This window comes from Pecten maximus, chromosome 17, assembly GCF_902652985.1.
Source record: "Pecten maximus chromosome 17, xPecMax1.1, whole genome shotgun sequence".
Lineage (NCBI taxonomy): Eukaryota > Metazoa > Mollusca > Bivalvia > Pectinida > Pectinidae > Pecten > Pecten maximus.
In genome coordinates this window covers 30,105,223-30,118,384 of record NC_047031.1, presented here as the reverse complement: position 1 = coordinate 30,118,384, position 13,162 = coordinate 30,105,223, and the positions used below count along the sequence as shown (strand labels likewise).

At 35.9% G+C, this 13,162-nt stretch overlaps 2 protein-coding genes across 5 annotated transcripts; one reads left to right on the top strand and one right to left on the bottom strand.

The window, feature by feature from the left end:
- Positions 1 to 673: 673 nt before the first annotated feature.
- Positions 674 to 9,458, bottom strand: LOC117315505 (toll-like receptor 7). Of its 4 annotated transcripts, none has more exons than XM_033869716.1 (3): positions 9,281 to 9,458; positions 5,384 to 5,492; positions 674 to 4,730 (listed from the first exon to the last, which is right to left on the bottom strand). In XM_033869716.1, the coding sequence occupies exon 3, from the start codon at positions 4,695 to 4,697 to the stop codon at positions 1,059 to 1,061; it is 3,639 nt and encodes a 1,212-aa protein (XP_033725607.1). In that variant the 5' UTR covers positions 4,698 to 4,730; positions 5,384 to 5,492; positions 9,281 to 9,458; the 3' UTR covers positions 674 to 1,058. The 4 variants fall into 4 exon arrangements, with proteins under 4 accessions (XP_033725607.1, XP_033725609.1, XP_033725608.1 ...); XM_033869718.1 differs by having other exon boundaries at positions 5,410 to 5,492; XM_033869717.1 differs by lacking the exon at positions 9,281 to 9,458 and adding an exon at positions 9,084 to 9,182.
- Positions 9,459 to 11,888: 2,430 nt separating this feature from the next.
- LOC117315302 (acidic repeat-containing protein-like) lies at positions 11,889 to 12,290 on the top strand. Its single transcript, XM_033869450.1, has one exon. The coding sequence runs from the start codon at positions 11,889 to 11,891 to the stop codon at positions 12,288 to 12,290; it is 402 nt and encodes a 133-aa protein (XP_033725341.1).
- Positions 12,291 to 13,162: the final 872 nt, after the last annotated feature.

Genomic DNA, 13,162 nt, shown 5'->3' with positions numbered 1-13,162 from the left:
GGCTCGTCCTCATATGACCTTGTCTGGTGTCCCCTTATAGACTCGTCCTCATATGACCCTGTCTGGTGTCCCCCTAGAGACTCGTTCTCATATGACCTTGTCTGGTGTCTCTTTAGAGTCTCGTCCTCATATGACCCTGTCTGGTGTCCCTTAGAGACTCGTCCTCATATGACCCTGTCTGGTGTCCCCTTAGAGACTCGTTCTCATATGACCCTGTCTGGCGTCCCCTTAGAGACTCGACTCGTGCGAACATGGTTGATACCAGGATGATAAACCACAAACATGAGGCAAATCCAGAAACAATTAACACAAAAAGGGGAAAAACGACTAAATAACGAAACTATGAATCTAACTCAGAATCGATAAAATGATGGTAAAATATGAACAAGAAATAGACGTTCAAGGGGAATAAGACCAGGTGTTCTGGAAAGTAAGCGTCTTTCGCCTCATCGACGACAACTGTCTTGCAAATCTAAATAAAATCCAGATAAAGTCATATTCTAAAAATAAGAACTAGGTTGGAGGGCACGCAATGGTGACTCTAGAGCATTATAACTACTGTCAATATGGAACTTCAATGTGAACCACTCAGTCGTGTTCTTAAAATACCCAACCGGAAGTAGAATTATACAGGAAGTGGCGTAACGCTTCTTAAAAATGAATAACACAGCAATTTATGATAAGATATCTTTATCTTACAATTGTACATAAATGTAAGTATATTTAGCGTGAGGCCACGCTGACTCATTATAAGTTGATAGTCTTTTCAAGTTGTGTGTATTCCACTGAAGATTAATTCGTTCCGTAATGTTTTCTGTAAAATCGTATTTCTATACATACAAGTGTATTCTTTTTATTTAAAAAGAATATCTTGTCGTTGATTTGCCAGGGCCCCGATCCCATAAGATGCATGTTATAAATATAATGAACAAACTGATTCAAGAAATACAAAATATGGTTTAAACAAATATTTATATCAATCACTAGAAAAACGGAAGCGGGTTTTTGCTGATTTGTAAATGTTGTCACACACAGACGATACAATTCTAAAAATAGTATCACGTTCCCAGGACTATGTCAGTGTCATCAAGTGTCTGGTATTTTTGTGCGTTGTAAAGAATGACGTCAGATTCCGAAACGTCATCGTCATGGTGATTCCCACTTCCGCCTTGCGGATCCGGAAGTTCGTAAATTAGTCTATCCCACACTGCCCTTGACCTTGCCGTGATATAATCCCCCTTCCGAAGCATCTGGTTCATTTCCGGTAGGAGTGAACCGACGTCGATATCTCCATATATAACCAATAAAACTCGAAACTTTTTGTTATCTTGTGAATAATTCCAAGCTTTTCGGAAACACTCCGCTGCCCAGTTACTGTTCATAAAACTGTAGCTCACCACAAACACAGCACACTTACAGTCATACGGCTGCTGGCTCTCAGAGTCCGCCACGTGCACACTTTGAAGTAACTGTACTCGGTCAGGGAAGATGAACTTGTAGTTGCGCTTCCTACCGAGTTTCTGCATAAACATGAGTCTGACCCACTCGTTACACTTGGAATCGTTGGTGTTGTAGACAATGAAAGCGTCGCTTTGTTTAGAGCTATCTGATTCCGGTCTCAGACAGCCGATATGTAACTTAGTAAACAACACTGCCAGCAAATCACGTTTGTAATAAAACATGGCGGCTCCCAGAACCACCAATATAACAATGGTTACTATGACAGCAATTATTACAGCCGACCTTCCACTACCGGAAGCGTTTTCCGAACCTAAACATTTGAAGGTTTCGTCAGATAGCAATTTTAATTCCTTTCCATTTGTATCACAGCGGATATCCTTTTTGTCGTGGACACGATTTGAATACACAATCAGCCATTGCCGGAAGTTTGAGTTTGCGCATGTGCAGGAGTAGGGGTTTTTACCAAGTAAAACATAGAATGCGTTTTGAAATCGCGATAGTTCGGCTGTTGACATAGCATCCAGTATGAGGAACTCGTTGCTGGTTAAATCCAAACTACGTAATTCATCCAAACCTTTAAATGTGTGAGGAACGAGAGTGGTGAGAAAGTTATTTGACAAATTTAGATGTTGTAATTCACTTTGATATTGAAATGTAAGTGGTAAAATATCGGATATTCTATTGTTTGACAAATCTAATATTTTTAACAATTTTAAATTCGTGAACACATTGACAGATATCTCACGTATACCGCTAATGTTGAGATAGAGGTTCTCCACTTGTAACGAAGTCTCACCCCCCAAAGTGGTACTAATGATAAAGAAGTTATTCCCGTCCAGATAAAGATCAATAACGGAGATCGGTATGTTGGCCATTGGCTTGTCTAAATCTGAGCAATCCATGGTCACGATTGGTCCATACCTATCACGTGAGAAACATTCGCAGTTCGAATCACATCCAGTCTCCTCTCTACACAGGAAGTCGTCCTTCGGAACCTTTCGAAGTGATACGTTGTAACCTTTCGGAAACACTTCACACGTATCGACGTTGTAATCGTGCGTGTGTATCATGTTACCGTCTACTGTGACGTAAGGCTCAGCCAGCCATTTCATAACGCACGTGCAAATTAGAGGATTACCGAGAAGATTAAACTGTGTCCCGACTTTCGTTTCCAGTGGATCCATTTCCTGGACCAGATTATTAGACAGGTCGATATTTCCGAGATTCCAAAGACCTTTGAAAGCATATTTCGAGATGTTTCTGATTCTGCAGTATGACAGCACGAGCTTTTCCAGTGTCGGACTGGACGTGTTTACGGCCTTGTTGGTCATATCAGTCACGGTGTCTATTGGGTTGTGGTCAAGCCGTAAAGTCTTGACCACGTCCAAAGTGCTGTGTGAAAACATGAAATCAACACTGGTCAAGTTGTTATGTGAAAGGTCAAGGTCGAGTAGCTTTCTCGCTCCTCTAAATACATCCAAATTTAAATTCAAAACAAGTTGATTATGTGTTAAATTCAACGCTTCTAAATTTGTTAATCCTTCAAATGCACCGTCCTGTATCAAAGATATTTGGTTATGGCTAAGATCGAGATATTTAATGGAGTGTAAAAACGTCATCGACATACTGCTCAGCGTTACAATGCTATTCCTGTGAAGGTCAAGCGTGGAAACATTTGCATGGCTGAATGAATTTGGAAAGTTCATCAGTTTATTGTTACTGAGATTAAAGGTCAAGGTCATATCCGAAAGCAAAATGTCGTCAAAATGGAGTAGAAGATTGTTAGATAAATCTAAAGTATTCAATAGTCGAAGATTCTGAAAGATGGTGGCCGGAAGATCTATGATCATGTTAGAAGATAAACGGAGGTTGGTCAAAAACACCAGTCCTCTAAATGCCTGACTTGTCAGGGACTTCAGGGAATTCTGGGATAGATCCAATGTCTTTAGTTTGACCATAGATTCAAATATGCCGTCTGGTAAACTATGAAGCGAGTTCCCAGTTAACGACAGTTCCGTGAGGTTTTCTAAATGACGAAACACCAGCGACAAGGCCGAGGTATCAGCGATCTTGTTTCCGGATAGGTTCAGTGACTTTAAAGAAGGAAGTCCTCGAAATGCATTCTGGGATATTGTCCCGATTTCGTTTTTAGCCAAATTTAAAACCGAAAGTTTCACAAAATTTGTGAAGAAATTGTCGCCGATATTTCGAATAAAGTTATGAGACAAATTGAGATTCTCCACGGCCATCATCCTGTTGACAGTCCCAATCATTTTCCGAATCTGATTTGATGAGAAATCTAAATATGTAACATTGGAACACTCCTGTAAATTTGTCATGTTTAGAATTTTAAAATGATTCTCGTTGAGTCTGAAATGCTTCAGAGAGCTGGCGTGTTCACAAACTCCAACCGGGAAGGAAATGAATTCGTTACGCGAAAGATCCAGATATTCCAAATTTTTTGATGTCGCGAATGTTCGTGATGGAATCTGAGACAATAAATTACAGCTTAAGTTGAGCGATTTGAGATTGTTAAGATTCTTTAGAGAGTCAGCTGCTATAGAAGCAATCACGCCATCACTTAAATCTATATAGGTAAGGTTGGAGAACGTCTTCCCACAGTCAAACACGTACGCCGGAAATGACGTCAGTCTGGTGTTCTCCAATGACAACACTTCCAGAGAAGGGACGTCACATAGCAACCCGTCTGGAAGTGCCTCTAAAGGGTTCCGTCCGATATCTAGGAACTTGAGGTCAGATATGCCCCTTAAGGACTCGCCTTCGACCTTAGTTATGGAGTTATCGGATAAGTCCAGGGTTTCTAAATTTGTCAGATCGCTGAATGTATTCGCGGAGAGTTTTGTCACCTGACAAAAGTAGAATCGGTCATGTTGCCTTGACGACGCGGGGTTGGCAGCACCCGTGCCATTTTTACATATGCACACGTGACGGTGATCCGCGAAATACTCTTGCTGCTGACACCTAACGGAGACGTAGCGAATTTCATCCGGGTCATATTTCCACACGGCCGTGATTGACTTGTATGTGTAACTCCCCATACACTTCAGTACATCCGGGTTCGACGTGAACAAACAGTCTCCATAGTTTGTACGGTTGTAACGAAACACGTGATCTCTGCCATCATACCACGTGACTTCAAACTCCTTTGTAGCTCCAAGAATTGAATCACAACAACATGCTATTATTAACACAGTTAGAATATGGTACGTTTCCATGGCGGCAGTACTATGACGTCATGCTCTGACAACCTGAAATAAAAGAAAAACATGTTTGGTTATCTTATATAGTAATTGCTTGTCGATAAGAAAAATGCCTATTAAACTTGAATGTTTTATCTAAGTAACAAGAAATGGTATAGGGTCACCTGTCGACCACGTGGGGTTTCTCCACGTTCCCCGATCCCCACAGTAAGGCCCCTCGCGAGTTATCATCCTGGCCCACAAGATAGATTGAAATAAGTTATTTAAGGGTTAACTGTAATATTTTTTTACGTTATTGAGCAATAACACAAAAAACTGGGGTGTACTCTGAATAAACCGCGAAGCGGTTTATGAAAAGAGTACACCCCAGTTTTTTGTGTTATTGCTCAATAACGTAAAAAAATATTACAGTTAACCCTTATAATTTAATTAACAACGATAAAAAACATTTTCATTAAGTTTAACATGTTTATTTTGCTCCAAATTTTTAAAAACACATCGATAAATTCAAAATCCCGTGAACAACGATTACTCCGCTACTTCCGGTATATCTGAAAGTAGTTCCTTTTATTTTTTTTATGTTATGAGATGATAACATAATTTTTTGAGCCAATGAAAATGCTTGTTAAAAGCAAAATTAAATTATTATTAGTTCATATAACTTGTTTTGAAATTTTTGTTTTTAAATAGATAAAATTTACCAGTAACAAGAATTCCGACTTCCTACCTAGTCGATAGATATACTGGTCACGGTGATGCTTATACGTCCGGAAACATGCAGTCAAAAGTTTGTGTCCATTTCTCGTTAACCTGTAAATAAAAAAGAAACGATTTTGAAATTTCATTTATGTTTATAATATCAAATTATATGAATCGAAATATCCTTTCGTATCTTGAAATATTTCAATTATTCCCCAGGTGTATCGAGTCGCCCTTGTCAATTTCCGTCTAATGTTTTTAATGTTATCAAGTTGATAATGTCCTAACTTAATCGTCAGTGAATACCTATTTATTCATATTCACGTAATTTTAACCTGTAAATAAAAAAGAAACGATTTTGAAATTTCATTTATGTTTATAATATCAAATTATATGAATCGAAATATCCTTTCGTATCTTGAAATATTTCAATTATTCCCCAGGTGTATCGAGTCGCCCTTGTCAATTTCCGTCTAATGTTTTTAATGTTATCAAGTTGATAATGTCCTAACTTAATCGTCAGTGAATACCTATTTATTCATATTCACGTAATTTACACAAGAGTATTGATACAAATCTGAAAATATGGATTATACATGTAATAGATTAAAGGCTTAACAGGATGACAAGGTCGGTATATGGAGAGCTGATCTTGTTAGCACATAATGAAACTAGGATTTACCCCAAAATCTAAACACTTAGCGAATCCACAAACGAAGATTTCAGCTTACATTATAACTTTGAAATGAATGTTTTTATTACCGCTCTTAATCCTAACTTGTCCCACTTTGTCCTGTATTTATATCTTAACAGAAAATTGGTTTCCGGATATCCATTTACGGTCTGGATCCATTGATATCTGAGTATACAATACCTAAATCCGGAAAGACTTTTTTTTGTAAATTAGTTTTTTGAAGATGCTCTGTCGTTTCATTTTAAATGCTGTGTTATTTTTGTATGAATCATGACGGCCAATTAATTAATTTATAATAAAACTGAATAGAAAAAATGCTGGATATTTAAGCATATCTTAACAACAATATAAAACCTGGTAACGTCACTCGTGACGTAACATCCGGAATAGATTTTCCTCTGTAATTTGTTCTACTATAGCCATACACTGCTTTATAAATTCGATGTTTAGATATATTGGAGAAAAGGGTATTGATAATATCATAGTTTGTGCCCAATCCCATTGCCATTACTTTGGTAAATAAATTTGTTTAATTCTATTTACATTTACTTTTCTAAATTTAACTTCAAATAAAGTTTATAACATGATTTGTCGTAGACAGTTTACTATAATATTGAACTTCGGTACTATACTAGTATTTAATTCTCAGTCAGATAACTACATATTTTATCCGACGTAAATATATCTTAAATTATGTGACTTTAAATGTCTACCGATGACCGGATTTATTAGAAACAAATCTTCAATATTTAAGTGTCTGAAATTTCCCTGTTAGAAATTTGTTTACAAATTGCTTAGATAATCATAAATTGAACAAACAAAATTTACCTCATCATGTCATTTGTGCTCCATACCACGTACATGTATACTGACAATGACAGATCATATGTCCCGCAGTTAACACGGAGCACAGTAAATATTATAGATTTCCAACAGTGATTATCTTCTGGGTAAGGATTCACAATAAGACCCTTACATACCCCTAAGCCGCTTGTCAGAATTATGAATAATAACATTTAATGGCAGGAACGGTAACGTCTCATTATGTCACCTGTACTCGATATGACGTCATAACCGGTTATACAGGTAAGACAGGTACATTTCACAATCACTCGAAGCAAGTTTTGGAAAAAAAATCAGAATTAAAAAGATAAATCGTTCACTCATATTGGATCTGTTCATTGATCCTTTAATCGTGTAGATTGCGTATACCGATGTATGAACGCAGTGGAGTTAATAATTTGAAGTATATACAATGATATCTAACACCTCCGTAATGCCGGAGTATTTGTGTTCCCGGGTTACCACGTGACCCGGGTATATTAGAGATTTCTGTACCATAGTTCGAGCTGCAGACGACAACTAAATGTATTTATTGTCTGGGATTCGTGTATTTTATTTTTTAAATCATCAATCACTTTTAATTGAATATTTTTATAATTATTCAATTGGCTGTTTTCCCTGGATCTCCCAATGAAGTCGCAGTGATAGGAAAATGCGGGGACGGGGAAGGGGGAGGGAAGAGGGGTAATGTATATTTATAAAGTATAAGTGTGATTGATTGATTCATTTTAAAAATTGAAATCCAATATATACGGTATACACATATTCGTATAACCAAGACAAAGTTGAACCACGCCGGTATACACTAATAATGGCTAAATTTAATCACCTTTAACGAAATCTCGGCTACATCACTGTTAATATATGTACAGAATGGACCATGTGGGAAGTCCTGCCAGGCCCCTGTATAAAGGATGAGGAGTAAGGGGCGTCCTACTTCCTCATCCTAGCCATTCCGATCTGTCAGAGTTAGCTCCCTTCGTTTACTATTTAAGCGATAAATTTTAGCTTGACAGTCGGTGGTTTCTCCGATCTCGTTCCTCATACACAAATTTTGATAAATGTTAATTAATCTTCACTCTCAAATATGTTAGTTGGTGAGCAAGTATTATTGTAAGTAAAATGCTCTGATACAGGTTAGCTTGATTTTAGAAGATTTTACACGAAAAACAAGGTCTCAGTTGCATAATAAAAGTAAATACACGTGATGTCGTCATATTGCTCATGATTACAGACATTCTGGTGGCCGACGTACATGTAGCTCGTCACTAACGTTTTCCTGTTATAAATGTGTAATTACGTATGTCCCGACATGCTGTTCAGACACTAAATTGTTTATATAAAGCATGACTCATTTAATTGCTTGTTTTTCACATTTCCTTGTGTTTACCTAACGAATATCACAGTCTACACGATTTAATGAAAAAGAAAGCATGAAAGTACAAAGTATAACAAAGTATAACACAACGAATCTGGTTGTTAAGAGATTCATATGAGATAATTAATTATGTAAGTCCCTGTTTATAAATTATTTGAAAATAATATATTGTTTAAAGAAACAAATGAAATCGTGCCATATCAGTGATAAGAATTAAGTATATTACATTTAGTGAACCGTAGAATTTATTTTCAATTCCATCAATTTCATTTACTTTCAATATCATTTAGATTAGAAATCAGGTCTGTTAACGTTGGTCGTCCCTAAGTCTATTTATATGTGAATGATTGTTATACATACGTTTGTACATGTACTTAGAGCACTGGCCAAATCACTGAGGAAATTGCCAAAAGAATTCCATTAACTTAATTATACTCTCCGCGTATATTGCCTCTGGCACGCAGTTATTATGTTTGGATGTTGTCAATGTTATGTAAATTTGTTTATTGTGTATGTGTAGGACACTGAGTCAGAAGACCAAAAGTTAATAAAGAACTAGAACTTGAGTATACAAAAATACACACACTGTACACATGTGTACCCACATACATATGTACTGTAGACAGTAGCCCATTGTTCCCTCTCTATATACTGTATGAACTAACAAATTATCAAACCGACACGTAACATATTCTACAACTACATAAATTGTAGATCATGCATTCATACCGAATATGAGTGAAGTCTATAACATACATATGTTGCTCAATAAAATATGGACACTTACCTTTATTTACCTGTCCGGTCTTCCTATCTCACACATGATAGACACGCGTACCTTTGTCACGTCGCTCTATACGTCCTGTGTATCACACATCTACACTGAATCATTTACAGATAACGGTTATAAATGTACAATGGACAGACCCACTAACAGAACGTGTTTAGCTTACCTGTTAATTAAAACTTAGGGAAATCACTTACCTGTCTGATGTCTTCCACACGTAATGAAACTTTCAGGATTTGACCTTGATGACCAGGTGTAAATAGCTGGCCACGAGATGGCTAGACTGACCACAGGATAAACTTAGCTAAAGTGACCATGGCCTTAAGTGCCTCTGAATACAGCCTAACAAATTCAACAGACCGTGTCCAGGTCATGATCACTGAAGCGTTTGACTTTGAGAGGTTTTGGCTGTCTCCTTCAGATTTCACCTGAGTTTTTCTACAGGTGAGATTACTACCTGTCGCACATACTCAGACAGGTAAGAAAATAGCAGGTTGTATAAAGGAAATGTTAAAGGGAGGTCGGCTACGTACGTGTGTAGTGGACTCGTATAACCAAATGTCTTTTGGAAAACACTGTAAAAGTATAAACGGACCATAAGCCATAAGCAATACATTTATAACCCAGTTTGCATGTTCCTCTAGGTATCCGCCAAATATTCCGAAGTCCCATTACTCCGAAAATTCAATAGTCCGAATGGCTATAAATGTAGTGGTTTGAGAGTAACGTTACACATGACTTATCCGGATATTTATTACATATGTTAGATGATAAGTTGAATGATGATGATGAGTGAAATGATGATAAGTAGTGTGATGATGAGTTAGATGATTGTATTATATGTTAGATGATTGTATGTTAGATGATTATATGTTAGATGATTGTATGTTAGATGATTGTATGTTAGATGATTGTATGTTAGACGAGTGTATAATAGATGATTGTATGTTAGATGAGTGTATGTTAGATGATTGTACAGTATGTTAGATGATTGTATGTTAGATGATTGTATGTTAGATGATTGTATGTTAGATGATTGTACAGTATGTTAGATGAGTGTATGTTAGATGAGTGTATGTTAGATGATTGTACAGTATGTTAGATGAGTGTATGTTAGATGATTGTATGTTAGATGATTGTATGTTAGATGATTGTACAGTATGTTAGATGATTGTACAGTATGTTAGATGATTGTATGTTAGATGATTGTACAGTATGTTAGATGATTGTACAGTATGTTAGATGATTGTATGTTAGATGATTGTACAGTATGTTAGATGATTGTATGTTAGATGAGTGTATTATATGTTAGATGATTGTATGTTAGATGATTGTATGTTAGATGATTGTATGTTAGATGAGTGTATGTTAGATGATTGTATGTTAGATGAGTGTATTATATGTTAGATGATTGTATGTTAGATGATTGTATGTTAGATGATTGTACAGTATGTTAGATGATTGTATGTTAGATGATTGTATGTTAGATGATTGTATGTTAGATGAGTGTATGTTAGATGATTGTATGTTAGATGAGTGTATGTTAGATGATTGTATGTTAGATGATTGTATGTTAGATGAGTGTATGTTAGATGATTGTATGTTAGATGAGTGTATGTTAGATGATTGTACAGTATGTTAGATGATTGTATGTTAGATGATTGTATGTTAGATGATTGTATGTTAGATGAGTGTATGTTAGATGATTGTATGTTAGATGATTGTATGTTAGATGAGTGTATGTTAGACGAGTGTATGTTAGATGAGTGTATGTTAGATGATTGTATGTTAGATGATTGTATGTTAGATGAGTGTATGTTAGACGAGTGTATGTTAGATGAGTGTATGTTAGACGAGTGTATGTTAGATGATTGTACAGTATGTTAGATGATTGTATGTTAGATGATTGTATGTTAGATGAGTGTATGTTAGATGAGTGTATGTTAGATGAGTGTATGTTAGATGATTGTATGTTAGATGAGTGTATGTTAGATGATTGTATGTTAGATGATTGTATGTTAGATGATTGTACAGTATGTTAGATGAGTGTATGTTAGATGATTGTACAGTATGTTAGATGAGTGTATGTTAGATGAGTGTATGTTAGATGAGTGTATGTTAGATGATTGTACAGTATGTTAGATGATTGTACAGTATGTTAGATGAGTGTATGTTAGATAATTGTATGTTAGATGAGTGTATGTTAGATGATTGTATGTTAGATGATTGTATGTTAGATGAGTGTATGTTAGATGATTGTATGTTAGATGATTGTATGTTAGATGAGTGTATGTTAGATGATTGTACAGTATGTTAGATGATTGTACAGTATGTTAGATGAGTGTATGTTAGATGATTGTATGTTAGATGATTGTACAGTATGTTAGATGATTGTACAGTATGTTAGATGAGTGTATGTTAGATGAGTGTATGTTAGATGAGTGTATGTTAGATGAGTGTATGTTAGATAATTGTATGTTAGATGAGTGTATGTTAGATAATTGTATGTTAGATGAGTGTATGTTAGATGATTGTATGTTAGATGATTGTACAGTATGTTAGATGATTGTATGTTAGATGAGTGTATGTTAGATGAGTGTATGTTAGATGAGTGTATGTTAGATGATTGTATGTTAGATGAGTGTATGTTAGATGAGTGTATGTTAGATGAGTGTATGTTAGATGATTGTATGTTAGATGATTGTACACTATGTTAGATGAGTGTATGTTAGATGATTGTATGTTAGATGATTGTATGTTAGATGAGTGTATGTTAGATGAGTGTATGTTAGATGATTGTACAGTATGTTAGATGATTGTATGTTAGATAATTGTATGTTGGGTGATGATGAATTAAATGATGTGTTGGGTGATGATAAGTTAGAGGATGACGACTTAGACGATGATTTGTTGTGCGATAATGAATTAGATGATGTTATGGTAGATGATGATGAGTTAGATGATATGTTAGATGATGATTTAGATGATGATGAGTTAGATGATGATATGTTTGATGACGATGAGTTAGATGACGATGAGTTAGATGATGATATGTTAGATGACGATGAGTTAGATGACGATGAGTTAGATGATGATATGTTAGATGACGATGAGTTAGATGATGATATGTTAGATGACGATGAGTTAGATGATGATATGTTAGATGATGATGAGTCAGATGATGATACATTGTACGTGGGATTTTGATACAGTCCGTTGGATGATGTTATTTTGTTCCATGGCGTTAAATGAAAGTTAATTAAGTTTTAAATTCTCGTATTTTCATGTCTACAATTAAAACTGTCATCAAAAAGCGTAATATGAATCATAAGTATTTAACAAATGTGTAGCATTCAACCAATAATCGACTAGACAACGGCAAACATTCCTGGTGCTATGATTTTCATTTTTCAACTATATAAATATTTGATGATATGACATCCCATTGCACTCACAGGACGTCAAATTGTGGAGTTAAGTTCTATCGACGCTCGCTGTAAATCCCACACTGGCTGAGGACATTACCTTCATTTCTGTCTCTCCGGCCGCTGTCCAGCCGCTCTCCGTCCGCTGTCCAGAGCATACTGGACATTGGTTAAGAGCACAGCACTACGTGGAAATTCTCCCTCAATAATTCCAAATCTCCCGTCCTAATTTTTTTTATTAAATTCGGAGCGAAACAAGGCTGTAAATTGTCTCCAACACTTTTTTCTATATATGTTAATGACATTGTCGACGAAATCCACTCTTTGAATTGTGGAACGAGTATAAATGGACAAAATCTAGCAATATTACTATATGCAGATGACATTGCATTAATTGCTGAAGATGAAATAAGTCTACAAAAAATGTTGGATGTTGTTAACTCCTGGTGTCGCAAGTGGAGGATGTCTATAAATACTTTTTAAGTTTTACACTTCAGGGGAAAAAATTCACCCAGATCAAACTACATATTTAAGTGTGGAGATCAACGTATTGATTACGAAACCTCGTACCGTTATCTAGGATTAACGTTTAATGAATTTATGGACTTCAAATATACAGAACAAAATATTACTAAATCAGCGAGCAGGGCACTA

What these genes read in the sequence shown, in the direction of transcription:
- LOC117315505 (XM_033869716.1), bottom strand. Translation starts at nt 4,697, where the DNA reads ATGGAAACGTACCATATTCTAACTGTGTTAATAATAGCATGTTGTTGT.
- LOC117315302 (XM_033869450.1), top strand. Translation starts at nt 11,889, where the DNA reads ATGTTAGATGATTGTATGTTAGATAATTGTATGTTGGGTGATGATGAA.